Below are 13,662 nucleotides of genomic sequence, written 5' to 3' on the forward strand. Positions count from 1 at the left end.
AGAAGTGATCCCAGGCTGGGAACTAGGAACCAACCAGATAAGGATCAGCCAGGGTTAAGGACTGCAAGCTGAGCATGTTCAGCACTCGCCAGATGGGGGTTGGAGTTGGAAGAGCTTTGGAAACAACATGCAGCCAACATGCAACAACAACACAGAAGGCGACAGCCTCAGAGTGGAGAGAGAAGAGGGCGGGGCAGCAGCAGCCACTCTCACAGCTGAGCAACTCCCATTTCTTCTGCTTTAAAAAAAAGCGCAGATGAAGGGCAGAAGACAGGCTCGTATTCTGCCCAGGGGTGTGACTGTATCACTGCGAGAGGACATCCCGCATCCCCCCTTTGAGTTCCTGGAGCCTCCCTAAAGACCTGCGCCACATAGTTTGAATAACACTGTGCTAAAGTGATTTGCTGAAATAATACTCAGAAAAAAATCAGCTTTGTGGAGGGTCTATAACAAAATGATAGAGTACATGCTTTGCATGTTTTAACGTCTGAAGTTCAGTCCTGGCACCAGTTCTCATGTTACGGGTGCTTGAAAAACCTTCTGCTTGAAATCTAGAAAGTCACTGCCAATTAATGTATGGGAAGAAATGAATTCTCCTTATGCCCACCTATGTACTCTAAGTAACCAAAGTTTCTTCAAATTTCTCATTTCACCAATAGACCTAATTCACACATTCATTTACTTTATATAGATTTATTTACAGATTTATACCCCGCTTTATCTCCGCCCTGGGCATTCAAAGTGGCCACCTGTATTTCTCTATACCAGTGGGACCTTGGTATCTGCGGGGGTCCCATTCTGAAACCCCCCATGGATACCAAAATCCATGGGGGCCAAGATTCCAGTTTAAAGGTCTTTAAATTTTAAAAAGGTGAGCGAAAATGGGGTTTCCTACCTTTGCATGGCAAGACCACACTGCTTCAAAGCCTCTAGGACTAAAGATAGTTCTAAAAACCCACTTTTGGGTCTCGCAGCATTACTCCAGAATGCATAGGTATAGAGCTATACCACGTTCAGCCTCTAGAGAGCCTCTGCCTCTCTCTACATTAGAATGTAATGGAATCTAATGCAATGATTCCATTAGATTCAGCCCCATCTAGTGGCTGAACGAGGTATAGTTTAATACCTATGTATTCTGTGGCAACACTAGGAGACCTGGAAGTGGGTCTTTAGAGCTATTTTTAACCCAAAAGGCTTCAAAATGACACAGTTTTGCTACATGAAGGTTGAAAACCCAATTTTCGTATGTTCTTTTAAAATATAAAGACCTTTAAACTGGGACCCCAGTATCCACATTGACTCAAATCCACGGATGCCAGGGTCGTACTGTCCTTTGTTAATGCACATGGCTACCGGAAGCCAATAGACTTCACTCAAACTCCACATTTGAGGAAAAAGTTCTGTTTTGTGAGAATCGACCCATGGTGCCCAATTCACATACGCAAGTCATCATTTTACATTATAGCCATCAAATGATAAGCACACATGCAAATCAGCCCAGAGGATCTGTGTGTATTTTCATTCAAGCTATAGTCCAATGGAGAAAAGTTAGAGCTCATAGAGTAAGATGTCCATAAGAGGAAGAAAACCACAAGTGAAACATGATCATAGTACCCATGCAAATTTGTCTGCAGTAAGTTCTTCTGTTTCTAGTTAAAGCATTATTTGAATTCCTATTTCAACCGGGATCAATGTGGAATCCAGATAACGCAGGATGGCCACTGGTTATTCAAATACATTTGCCCAAATCCAAACCATGATAGACTTTCAGTAGAGCTTAAAAATATGACATTTACCTCAGAAAGTTCCTCTCTACTTCTGCCAAGCTTTGGTTGCTGGTCTGCTGAAGCATAGATCTCCATGTTTCTAGAAATTGCAAATAAAAAACCCATCAGTTTTCAATACTCTTGAACAAAATAAAGTTGAAGTTACACTAATTCCCGTCTCATCCTAACTTCCAAATAGCAATGACAAAGAGCAGCAAGTGTCTACTGACCGAAAATATGGCATAGTTCTTTTTTAAAAAGGAGCATGATCAAGTAAAAATTTGGACCACCCCAAACCCACACACAAAGAAACACAAAGAAAGAATATGCTGCCAATGACATTCCAAGCAAATCATGTATAAGCAGGACAAAATGTTGATCAATCACAGAAGATGACCAGCAGGCTATGATGTCAATAGGGGGCCACTTAACAAAGACTATAAAGTGACTATAGTCCTTTTCATGGTTGACATGAGGGGGAGAGGCAAGCCAGCACTTACTTAGGCCAGGTGTAGTATCCCCAGTGTGTTTTTTCCACAAAATGGCAGGACTCCCACGCTTGTTTTGTCTTTGGTAAGGTAGCACTTTCATAATGTAGCCACTGGTTGTCAGGTCTGTCACCAGCCTGGATATTAGAAGGCTGAAGGGCTCCACCTGTTTTGCAAACACAGAAGTCACACCGTTAACAGTATGCACTTGATGATTCCATTTAATAGTACAGTATAAAGCAGACATCAAAACCACAGCTTATAAATAAAATCATTAAGAATTAAACATTATAAAGGACTGGGAAATAAAAATTATTTTCAGCTTTCAATGATTTTCACATTTCATATTAACAGGAATATGCTTACATTATTTATACACACAAGGTAAAAAAGTTATGGGAGTTATATGGTTAAATCATAAAATTTAAAATTGTTTCTATCACTTACTGATTTGGAAAGGGCAAATGGAAACCTTTTTCTGAGGTCTCTTCAGCTGCTTGAGGATCCCAGCTACTGCAGAGATTGCCATCTGAAAAGAAGAGCAGTAACTCATCCATCTACAAATTCAGTATAGGCAATTGTTTCAGTACTAGTCTTTTTTAAAAAAAAGTTAATATAATAGTGGCCCTCCCCCACAGTATTACAGGATGTCCAGAGAGTACACCACTGACAGGTGACAGTGGGAATAATTGATTTTCTTTCAACTCACAGCCCAGTCCTGAGCTGCCCAGAGCTCCCAGGACCGGCAGCTCCATGGCGGGCTCCTGCCGGATCCTGCACCTCCCGCGCTACTGCGGGAGGCTCCTCGGGAGAAGGGGACATTCGTCCCCTTCCACCAAGTAAGGGAAGCAGCCCTCCAGTGGGGCTACTCACTTTAGTGGGTACCAAAAGGTTAGCGCTAAAGTAAAGCTGCTCTGGTGGGGCGAGCAGCCCTGCTCGAGTGCCTTGGATCCTGTGAAGCTCGGCTCCATGCCTCCCACCTCTCACTGACATGCCTCCCACCGGCCTCCCCCCTACCCAGAACGCCTCCCCCATGCCACCAGCCATACCCCCGCCTCCTGTTCCGCAGCCCGGCAGTCCGGGAGACCGCAGAGCTGTGGAACCCAGGCGACCGCCACGTGCTCACTCAGTGCCGGCCAGAGCTGGGCTAGCTCCGGTGGGAACCCTTACGGCACGTTTGCGACTAAGGTCCACAGTGCAGAGCCATGCCACAGACCTCAGGATCAGGCTCTCAGTCTGTATTACATTATTTCTCTTTCATTCTACAGGGAAGAACTTGCTGGTTAGCACAGCAGCTCCTCATAACTGAAAACAGCAAGCATATATAAACCAAACCCCCTTCAGAATACTAAAAGCACAACCTTATGTACACTTACTTAGAAGTGCCACTATATTCAATGGAGCTTAGGTCCAAGGAAGTGTGCACAAGGTTATAGACCAAGTCTATTCTCCACATTTACTTTTTTCTATCATTACTGAAAATGCTTCCCATCTATTCAATAATAGCAATGATTTACTGAAACTCACTTCATACAATTACTCTGTACCACAGATACAATGCAAAAAGGAATCTCCAAGTGCTATTTGTGTGAAGTGACTCCCTGATTAGACTGGGAAATTGGACCATGCCGGCTACTATCACATATCTGGCAACTAATTTTTATCTAGGATGTAGTGGTATAGAAGCATATTACATACTAGGCTCATTCACAAGATCTCTCTGACATGTAAAGACACAGCCCAGTGAATTCACCCTTGTGCTGGTTCCAACAGCAATGACAGCACAGTCCTATGCATACTTACCTTGGAGTAAGCCCCACTGAACACAGCAGGACTTATTTCTAAGTAGACATGTTTAAGCATGCAGTTAAGATGTGTCAATTGGTTTGTCATTTTTACCTTGCGAACCACTAGTGCATCATGGTTGAGACATTCAATGAAGAACTTTATGGCTCTCACAGGCAGCACCCTGTCGTCTCTCAAGAGCAAGGACAGAAAACCAATGCCAATGTGCTCAAACTTCCAGGGGCTGAAAAACAAAAAACAAGCACGACTGTTTTAGACAGACAACAGCATCACTATAAATAACCACAGGTTATGTGGGTAGCAAAAAAAATCTCTTATGCTTTCATTTAAAGCAGGGGTGTCCAAACTTTTTGGCAGGAGGGTCACATTATCTCTCTGACACTGTGTCGGGGGCTGGGGAAAAAAGAATTAATTTATGTTTCAAATTTGAATAAATTTACATAAATGAATATATTAGAGGTGGAACTTATATGAATGAATGAAGCTCTTGCAATAGCTCAAGTCCTATAAAAGGTCTTGCACAAAGCAAGGTCGGCCTTTCTTTCGCTGCCGCTGCTGCATCACAGATGTGAAACAGCAAGCAGTGGAGGGAGCCCTCGTCCCACAGCTCACGTGAGAGGTCAAACAGTCGTCTCATGCTGAGATCAGTTGCATTGAGCCAGCATGGGCTCCAGCAAGTCTCTGGAAGGTCAGAGGATCATTGGAGACTGGGGGCTTCCAGGGGTTCGGATTGGAAGTCCCCATGGGACGCAAGTGGCCCCCAGGCCAGGGTTTGGGCACCCCTGATTTAAAGGTAACAACATTTCAAAAAGCTAAGAGGTGGAATATGTTCTTCAAATCTGTGATCACCAGAAAATATCCAACAAGTAACAACTGACTTGAGTTACTCATTATCAGTCTTTGGGAAAACATCATCAATTCCTTTTTTTATCTATTTCATTTTTAGCTATGGTATTACACAAAATGAACTCCAAATAGCCACCTTGGGATTCACTGGGATGAAGGGTCAGGATATATATGTAATAAATAGAACCAACAGACAAGTTGGAAATTGTTACTGCCTTGGATACAAATTCTTGAGTGAATGTTCTTTTGATTCTTTCTTATATCAGTTGAACCTTGAAAGCAAAACAGTGAAATCACTGGTACAGAATCTGGATTTGGCCTAGAGGGAGAACAGCATGTAAAACAATCCTGTAGACTCTCAATAAATACAGTACAATCTGCATTTCGAAATGATACCCACATACTGACATACTTACAGATTTCTGTGATCCACACAATCTAATAGCTTGTCAATCAACTTTTCATAGTTTCTGAAAATGAAAAGAAGCAAACCAATATTAGTCACATTACCATTATCTCAATAATTACATATGTCACCTGTGTTTGTGCAGGTGTGTTCAGCTCTGTGTGGCAACTGCTAAATATGTGAGGCTTTCTACAGGATACCATACAAACAAATTTAACCACTACATCAGTTTCTTCAATAAAAGCCCACAGACAGGCAACTTGAAAAGTCTTATGGGACAAGTGAAGTGGCCATTACATTTCCTTTTTGATACCAAAGAAAAAGCAATGTGTCAGAATTATTTGCAAATAACACGCATAGGTTTCATACAGTGCATTCCAACTTTGCAATGAAGTCTCCAACTATAAACCCTTTGAACTTACCGAAAAGACTCAGCATTCCTTTCTTTCTGCCGCTGAATTCCCAACCGAATCTCCTCTGGACTAAGGCACGTCCAGCCATTGTGCGAATACCCTGACTTCTGCATGAGAACAGCCACTTCCACACATTTATCTGGAACCTGGAGAGAAAGTCACAAATTAAGCCTTTGCTAGAACAAAACTGTTTTCCCCAAAGAAGTGCAGGATTACTTATGAACTCAAAAGAATAGCACCCCAAAAAGCACCACTGATAAAAATATTCTACTCAAGTACTTTAAATGAATGAGGTCCTCTGATTTTCAGTGCTACTCTAGAGAGAATATACCTAGATTTTACTCTCATGAGTATAAAAAAAAGTTATTGCAGAGAGCTACCTCACTTAACCTTAATTCACAAGATCATTCCTTAACTTCTCTGATCATACCCACTCTAACCTCCATTCCCCCAAATTAATTATATCCTCTTGGAAATTATGAACAAATACTTGAAATACTTCAAAATATTTTCCCATCCCTGCTGGAAGCACCTTGTGCAACAATTCCTAGAATTTGTATTCGTTGTACTTGTTCTACATAGATGGCTCAGAGTCATCTTGCAATTAGCTGGGCTTTTCAGTGTTGTTATATGCAGCAAGACAGATACATGCATTCTTCACATATGACTATATACATGACTAGTACCTTTCTCCTGCTTTCTCCTGCTCAGGGCAGTTCCACAATTTATGTGACAAATTAAACATGTACAAAGCATTTTCTCCACTATCCCGCAAAGCATCACATCCTGTCTAGAAGAATGTACAAAGGTGTCTAAAGACACTTGTATAATGCCCAATCTTCACATGCTAGTAGGAAATGCTAGTATATATCAAGAGAAATCACAGCAATTCCATTTCCCATGAGACACATGAAACTATCCATAGAACAAATATCCAGAGTAGGAAAAAATACTGGAGTGTGAAGCAGTCTTTAGTTTCTAGTTGAGATGCTCTTACAATTTCCAACATGACCAGTTTGCTACAAAGTACACTTTTAAGTACACTGTTGACCACACAAGATGCTGTACTAATCTCAAAGGAAGGAAGGATTTGCCTCGCAAGTGCCTTTATGCACTGATTTGGAGGTTCCTCCGCAAGAGCGGTAAGAGAGCAATTTAATTTTGTACACACCCCACAGTTGGCAAACTCCCAAACCAGAAGTTGACCTCTTTGGCCTGCTTCATATGTTTTACTAGTAGCCAAGTCATACAGTGAGAACATAAACTGCATGAATGTTGCTTTGAATGGTAAACCACTTGTGAGGAGAAGCTGCCACATGGGACAAGATATTAAAAATGATAGCAAAACCACATTTTTCCCAACTATATAGAAGTTGCCTCACACAGATTAGTTTCCATGCCTGAATAATCTGCATTTGACACAGACTACATTACCAGCATAATACATGAATCAAGAGTTCATACTGCACTGCTTTTAATCATCTGCTACCAAGACTGTAGACATCCCACTGCTTTGTCCCAGGCCATTCTAGTATTAGTTTGTGTACCCAATTTCTAAAGAGCTGCTGAATGAATTGTTTCATGCTTACTGTAAAATCTAGTCCAATTGTTTCATACTGCCGATGGATCTTCTCTGCAAGGTCATCAAAGAGTCTGACTATAGATGGTTTTTCCAAAGACATTGCTTTGCTGAGTCCAGAAGAGACTATTGCAGGCCAGGACTGGACGATGCAATCCCAGTCATGAAGGTTTGCCAGACACACTCCATTATGGTTTCCAAGAAGGCAATACAAGGCACCCTATGAAAAATAAGTTTCAGGGAGGAATTGTTAACCTAAAATTGAAGCTGAAACTTCAAACAGCATTAAAAATGTATGGCTGAAGATTAATTACCTACATGACAGTACAGCTCTCTTTAGGAAATAATGGTTTATGACCACTACTCAGAATGAGTGGATCTGATATATAAAGCAAATACACAGCACTCCTGATGTCTAACACTGGCACACGCAACCAAGTTGCTGCTTATTTGTGCATTCCTTCCTAGTTATGTCTCCCCTGCAGGTGACCATGGATGATGATGGGATTGAGGGAGGGACAGTTGAATTGTTTATTTTTCATTGCTGCTATAATTCACTACACATTGCTTAGAGGAAGCATAGGAGATGCAAAGACTGTCATGGTCACACAAGCTTACAGACACACTAGTATTTATATTCAATAGTATGGAAAACAGTCTGGAGAAAATTAACAGAAGTCTTACTTTGAACTGTTGCTGAGTGACATCACGCCTATCTGGCCTCAAAAATTCCAAAATCAAAGGAATGATGTCTCTGCAACAGAAGTTGTAAGTCCCCAGGGCTGTGAAGAACGCGTGCTGAGCTTTATTTCTGACCTGGAGGAAAATAACCACAGTCACTCACACAGAAACTGATCACCAAAACAAATACAAAGGAGCAATTAGGTTGAATTTATGAAGTGTTATGTTGCAGCCACTGTATCCCAGAGCAGCAGTTTACTCGGTATGTGCTTGCTTTTCATTTGTGGCATCTGTCAGATTGTCTCCTCTAGATCATGTACTTTAGATATGGATGACTATGTGCACAGGAAAGACACATGAATACAGTGCCTTCCACACTTGTGCTAAAATCTGTCAGGAACAGACCTGATTTAACCTGCTGAAATTTGTTCAGGTTTAATCTGTTTAAATTGTGCATTGCTTCTCTCCCCTCCCTCCCATCATTTTGTAAACTGCCTAAGAATGCAATTATTGGTGGGCAGAGTACAAATAACTTAAATAAAGTAGAATCTCTGGTTCAAATGCTTTTAATTCCATCTACAATAAATTTTAATCCTGGCCAAATAAGCCATACCACTACGTAAAAGTGACAGAGGTTCATCCTCTGAAAACTAAAATCCACAGAATATAGAGAGGGCAAAGTCAGCACTCATACTGACATTTCCACCTAAGAGCGGAATGACCCTGCATTTCCTGCAAGCCCCAGTTTGAAAACCAGCACTGCTAACATTTGGTCAATTGAGGAGGAAGGCATATGCTTACCTGGCTATATGAGCTCGTGGACAAACGCAGAAGATCCCTGATCAAGTTTTGGTGCACCTCTTTATATTCACAGCCCTCGACAGTGAGGATTCGTAGCTAAACAAAAAATGTCAAACTAAAACTTCTTTCTGTACACTCACACTTTGTAAATGCAAAGAACATGCAGCTATTACAATGCTCCAACTTGTGAGCTAAGAGTGAATGTTGGTTGTAGAGAAATGCACATTACCTCATGTTGCAACATGACTCTATCAATCAGTAGTGCTCTGATATGCCGCTTCTTTCCTTGAAGCTGAAACACACACATGCAAAAGGTCATTATGTTTCACACACTGGGAACCTACCCTTGCCTCAGAGTTACCCACTTCCCATACTAGATGCCTACTATCGATCAACAAAATTAAAAAGTCACTGAAAAGTGGTGCCATTCTTATAGAAAGAGGATAACTCAGCAGATTGTAGTTCTCTGCTTTACAATGTCTAGATTTTAGCAACTGTCTCCAAATTTATTCACAGATGGGAACTGTCATACACCTGCATAACTTTAATATTAATCTTATGGTCTAAAATTTGTCTCTAGGGTCCCTTTAGGTATCAAGCCAAAAGTTGTGACTAGTCTTGTTGTTTATCATGATAGCTGTGTCCTTCAAATATCTGACCAAAAAGTTTGCAGTTTTAAAAGGTAGTATTTTGCATATGCATGGTTTTCCCATAACATTTCAGCAAAGAGTAAGTGCATATGCCAATACCATCAATGACTGCAGAGCTAGCCCCAGGTCCTAAGCCCACATGCTACCACCTCTATAGCACAGGACCATCTCAGCTTGCCAGGGACGTGGGGGGTAACAGCAGCAAGTTCCCATTTCTGCACTCAGAGAAGGATCTGCCACCTTCTGCCACCTTGCATTTGCAAGAACTCCTGCTTTCTCCTCATTGGCCAATGGATTGTCTCTCAAGTTCCTGCATCATCAAGAGGTCTCAGGGGACAATTCCATTGGAAAGGGCAAGGATATATTGCACAAGACTTGTGTGAAATAGCTACTTCCACCTTGCCCATTGACCAACAGACTTCCCCCAAGACCCCTGAATTATTGGGAGACAGTTCAATGGCCAGTAGGGAAGGAGAATATCCAGTATCCACTACCTAACAAAACTGGCAATGTTTCCCAAGTGTTTGGACTCCAAGCTGCAGTTCTCTTTGTTATAGTTCTGACATATATTTTCTTAAACAGGCGTAAGTATATGCACCAGTTAGCTACCATATACCTCTCATTTTTTCCTGACCTGTAGCTTGGATCTAGATCTTAGTCTTTTGTAAGCAGAAGGTGGTTCATTTCTTTTAAAGGAAGGACTGCCCTTTAGAGATGTATAATACCACTCAACAGTAACAGTAAAATTAAACAACCTGAAGTGCTAGAGAATTTTCCAAAATAAATACCATATGGGCTCTGAATTTCAGAGAAGAAATAACCATTTTGTATGTTCTTTCCCTTCCACTCAGTATGAACACTAAGTTAAAGTCACATATAGCCCACAAATTCTTCCTTTTCAGTTTCAGAAAAATAACTGATGTCTAAATAATCTGCTTATATAAAATACTAACCCTATTCTCCATTGATTTCTTCACCAAGTTAAAGCTCTTCCACCGTGAATCAAACTCATGTTTGTGTGAACCTTGAAAATGCAAAAGATCACCAATGATCTGTAAAACAAGAACTTTGATTATTTAGAATTATCTAATGTCCACCTACTCAATTTAACATATAAAAAAAAATCAGAAATGACAACTGTACCTTTATAATGAGAAATAATGACTTGGTATCATCTTCTGAGTTGTCAAGTATATAATCTATCATGGGAACAGGAAAATCCCACTCAGTAAAAACAGCTTAAAGTGCTAGTTCGTGAACTACTGGACCCTTATTTAAACTATGCTCTGTAGAAAAGGAAGCAAATAAACATTATGATGTTTGAAATTTTTTCCCCACCATTTCTAACCTACCATTTCAGAAATTAGATTTTAAAACGTGCACTGCTTTATAAACCTTATAGGTAACTCTACAGATGCAGTGTAAGTGAGGACAGAAGAAAATGACACAAACTTACGCAAAAGCTTCCTTATGATCTTGGTGATAATTTCCCTATAGTTCTCTCTTGACAAATCTAGAACAAGATAAGACAATTCAGTACTGTGGTGAACAGCAGAACAAGATCCAGGCTAGCCCAATTGCTAAGTTTGCCAGTCCATTGGGCATTCCAGCCTACCAGGTCAAATGGTCAAGTAAGGAGGCACAGGCCTCACAAATCAGACACACAAGTTTAATAACCAAAGATACTCAAGGCAGAACACTAAGCCGCTTTGGACTGTTGTTGCTTCTGACATTCAGTGGGTCAGCTTGTGGAATCTAGCCCATCTTCCAGGCTGAGGGGGATGCTGAAGGGACAAGGCAAAGCTATGATGTAAACCCTAGTTCATAGAGGAAACAGTAGCTAGTAGTGTCAAAATTTTGTTGTTTCCATTTTGCCTCTAACTCAGCAGCTCCAAAACTCATAACTGCTTGCACTTAGAATGGGGTCCCTGTTCAAACAGTAGCTTTCCGTTCCACCCCTGCACAGCTCATCATCTGGGTAGACCTGAGTGCCAGGACGCTCTGGGCAGTCGCATCTGTTGCCTGATGTCCCATGAAGGTTGTGCAACAGGACATCCGGCAGATGCAACTGCTCAGAGCATCCTGGTGCCCTGGTCTACCCAGACAACAAGCCATGCAGGGGTGGAACCTGTTTGCCCAGGTCTGCTCACTGGGCAAACAGGTTCGTCTGAACCCCGGATCAGGCTCCCAGGCCAGGGTTTGAGAGGCCCTGCTCCAACTCTAAGACCTGCTTTTATCAAATGGCAAATGCTCATTTGTGTCTGATTTGACCATTACCATTTTTCTACTTTTATTCACTTTAAATAAACTTTTTATTCTTATATGTTGCTTGTCCAGTTTGTCTAATCATAGCACTGAGTTATCTTTCCCTGCTCCCCAATGGCGTCTCAGGGCTAGAGCTACCCAGGGCAAGTTGCTGAAGTTATCCTGGTCCATTGATTTCCAGATTGCCCCCTTCAGCATCTAGCTTTCAGACTCTCTGGTCTTTTTGGGCTCAAACTGGACATGAGATGGGATAAAGATGGGCACTCTGGCTTACCCAAGATTTGGGGGTGCAAACCTCCCTTCCCAGTAGCAGCATTTTACCATAGTTTGGGGGGGGGGGATAAAGTTATTCCTATTCCCACAACAGAAAGTGGGACCACAATGGGCTGCTACATTTATCCATTAAGTCTGTGTTCTAAATTACATGTTATTATAAACCACAGGATAGTAAAAGAAGGCTTGCCAAAATAAACACCAAGTAAAACATTCTCTCCAACAGTTCTACATAAAATACTTGAACATATTCAATAAGATTTAGTTTAATATCCAACCATTCTTCAAGATACTTCAAGAATTGTTTATTAACAATTGTGATAAATTGTTCATATGCCACCATTTCCAAAATAGAAAGAAAAAAAATACATCAAAATAAGAACAGTGAATTTAGTGGTATATAGAATTTAGTGATATATAGACCAGACAGTCACAATAACAGTTTTAAACCCTATTACCACACAAATCCTATTAGAACAATATTTGCTGCCCTTCAAAAGACAAGCAAGTCTTTTGAACTTGACAAGTGATAGGGCCAGGCATTCCTCTATATAGAGGCTACTGAAACCTTTGGCAGCACAACTGAAAGGCTCTCTCTCAAGTAACCACATACTGCATATTACCAGGGCTCAAGAACCGCAGAATTCAAGATATTGGGCAAAAAAAAAAAAAAAAGAAAAAAAAGAGAAGACCATCATGAGTCTAATTTTTTTTTTAAACCAAGGAGTTTTTTAAAAAAAAACTCCTAACCTAAAAAAAACTCCTAAAAAAAGTTTTTTTTTTAAAAAACTCCTAACCTCTTCACCACAAGAGAGAAAACTAGTGACATTTTGTGCAAAAGGAGCAGGAGAATCTAAATAATTACTTTATTATTGAATATATGGGGGCCAACATACCATAGTCCACACCAGTATAAAGTTTTATCTCTTCTAAAGACACTAGGCTTGAAACCCTGCAGAAAACACAAAGTACACATGCTGCTTAAACAAAAACTTGGACATTGCGAATAGAACTTATTTAACTTCCCAGGTGCATTAGTTACTATTAATATTTTAGGAGATGAAAAGAATTGCTGCCAGGATGATTCTGAGAATTCTACTGAATACACCAGTCCCCTTTTCCCCCATTCCCAGAAATATGCACCTGTACAATGCTTTTTAATATTATTCACAGGGGCAGTAGATGTCTGTATTTTGTATTTTAGATCTACACTGCTCTTTGTAATCCTATCGTTTTACTTTCAAAGTAATACAGGATAAGTTTCCAGAGCTGGAAATTAGTATGCATCTCTGCATAGTAGAGACATGCATAGGAAACACTGCTGAAAAGAGGACAAATGCCACTTCAGAAAGCTGACAGATCAGAAAGGACTTGCTTTTCCCTGCGTATTTACTGAATAATATGTGATGAATTCCTTCCTTCACTACATATTTCTCCTATTTTTGGACATTTCTAGCCTGGCTTAAGGGCTCTTGGATGCTTCTCTTTGTTTGAAAAGCCATTCTCAAAAAGCCTCATGTGCAGAAGGTGCATTCTGGTGCTCTGAGAAGGATGGCTGCTTTGGCACTTTCACACAAGCACACTACATCCTTTGGTGGTGCTTTTGCACAGGCATGATAGTGCTGGGCTGGTGGGAACTGAATGTTTCAACTTTGGTACAGACTTCTGGAATTTAACCTGCACTTAAG

General features: G+C 40.8%; 1 protein-coding gene across 2 annotated transcripts in view; it reads right to left on the reverse strand.

The window, feature by feature from the left end:
- PSME4 (proteasome activator subunit 4) overlaps nucleotides 1-13,662 on the reverse strand; it is a 100,076-nt gene that overhangs the window by 27,136 nt on the left and 59,278 nt on the right. For both annotated transcript variants that reach the window (XM_066625885.1, XM_066625893.1), the window contains 14 exons: nucleotides 12,871-12,926; nucleotides 10,893-10,949; nucleotides 10,580-10,635; nucleotides 10,390-10,488; nucleotides 9,016-9,078; nucleotides 8,787-8,882; nucleotides 7,989-8,120; nucleotides 7,315-7,524; nucleotides 5,735-5,871; nucleotides 5,323-5,376; nucleotides 4,154-4,283; nucleotides 2,702-2,783; nucleotides 2,267-2,420; nucleotides 1,797-1,866 (listed from right to left, as the gene is read on the reverse strand). In XM_066625885.1, coding sequence (XP_066481982.1) covers nucleotides 1,797-1,866; nucleotides 2,267-2,420; nucleotides 2,702-2,783; nucleotides 4,154-4,283; nucleotides 5,323-5,376; nucleotides 5,735-5,871; nucleotides 7,315-7,524; nucleotides 7,989-8,120; nucleotides 8,787-8,882; nucleotides 9,016-9,078; nucleotides 10,390-10,488; nucleotides 10,580-10,635; nucleotides 10,893-10,949; nucleotides 12,871-12,926 — 1,396 coding nt within the window. The remainder of the gene's footprint in view (nucleotides 1-1,796; nucleotides 1,867-2,266; nucleotides 2,421-2,701; nucleotides 2,784-4,153; nucleotides 4,284-5,322; nucleotides 5,377-5,734; nucleotides 5,872-7,314; nucleotides 7,525-7,988; nucleotides 8,121-8,786; nucleotides 8,883-9,015; nucleotides 9,079-10,389; nucleotides 10,489-10,579; nucleotides 10,636-10,892; nucleotides 10,950-12,870; nucleotides 12,927-13,662) is intronic.

The sequence above is a fragment of the Tiliqua scincoides genome, chromosome 1 (genome assembly GCF_035046505.1).
Source record: "Tiliqua scincoides isolate rTilSci1 chromosome 1, rTilSci1.hap2, whole genome shotgun sequence".
Taxonomy (NCBI): domain Eukaryota; kingdom Metazoa; phylum Chordata; class Lepidosauria; order Squamata; family Scincidae; genus Tiliqua; species Tiliqua scincoides.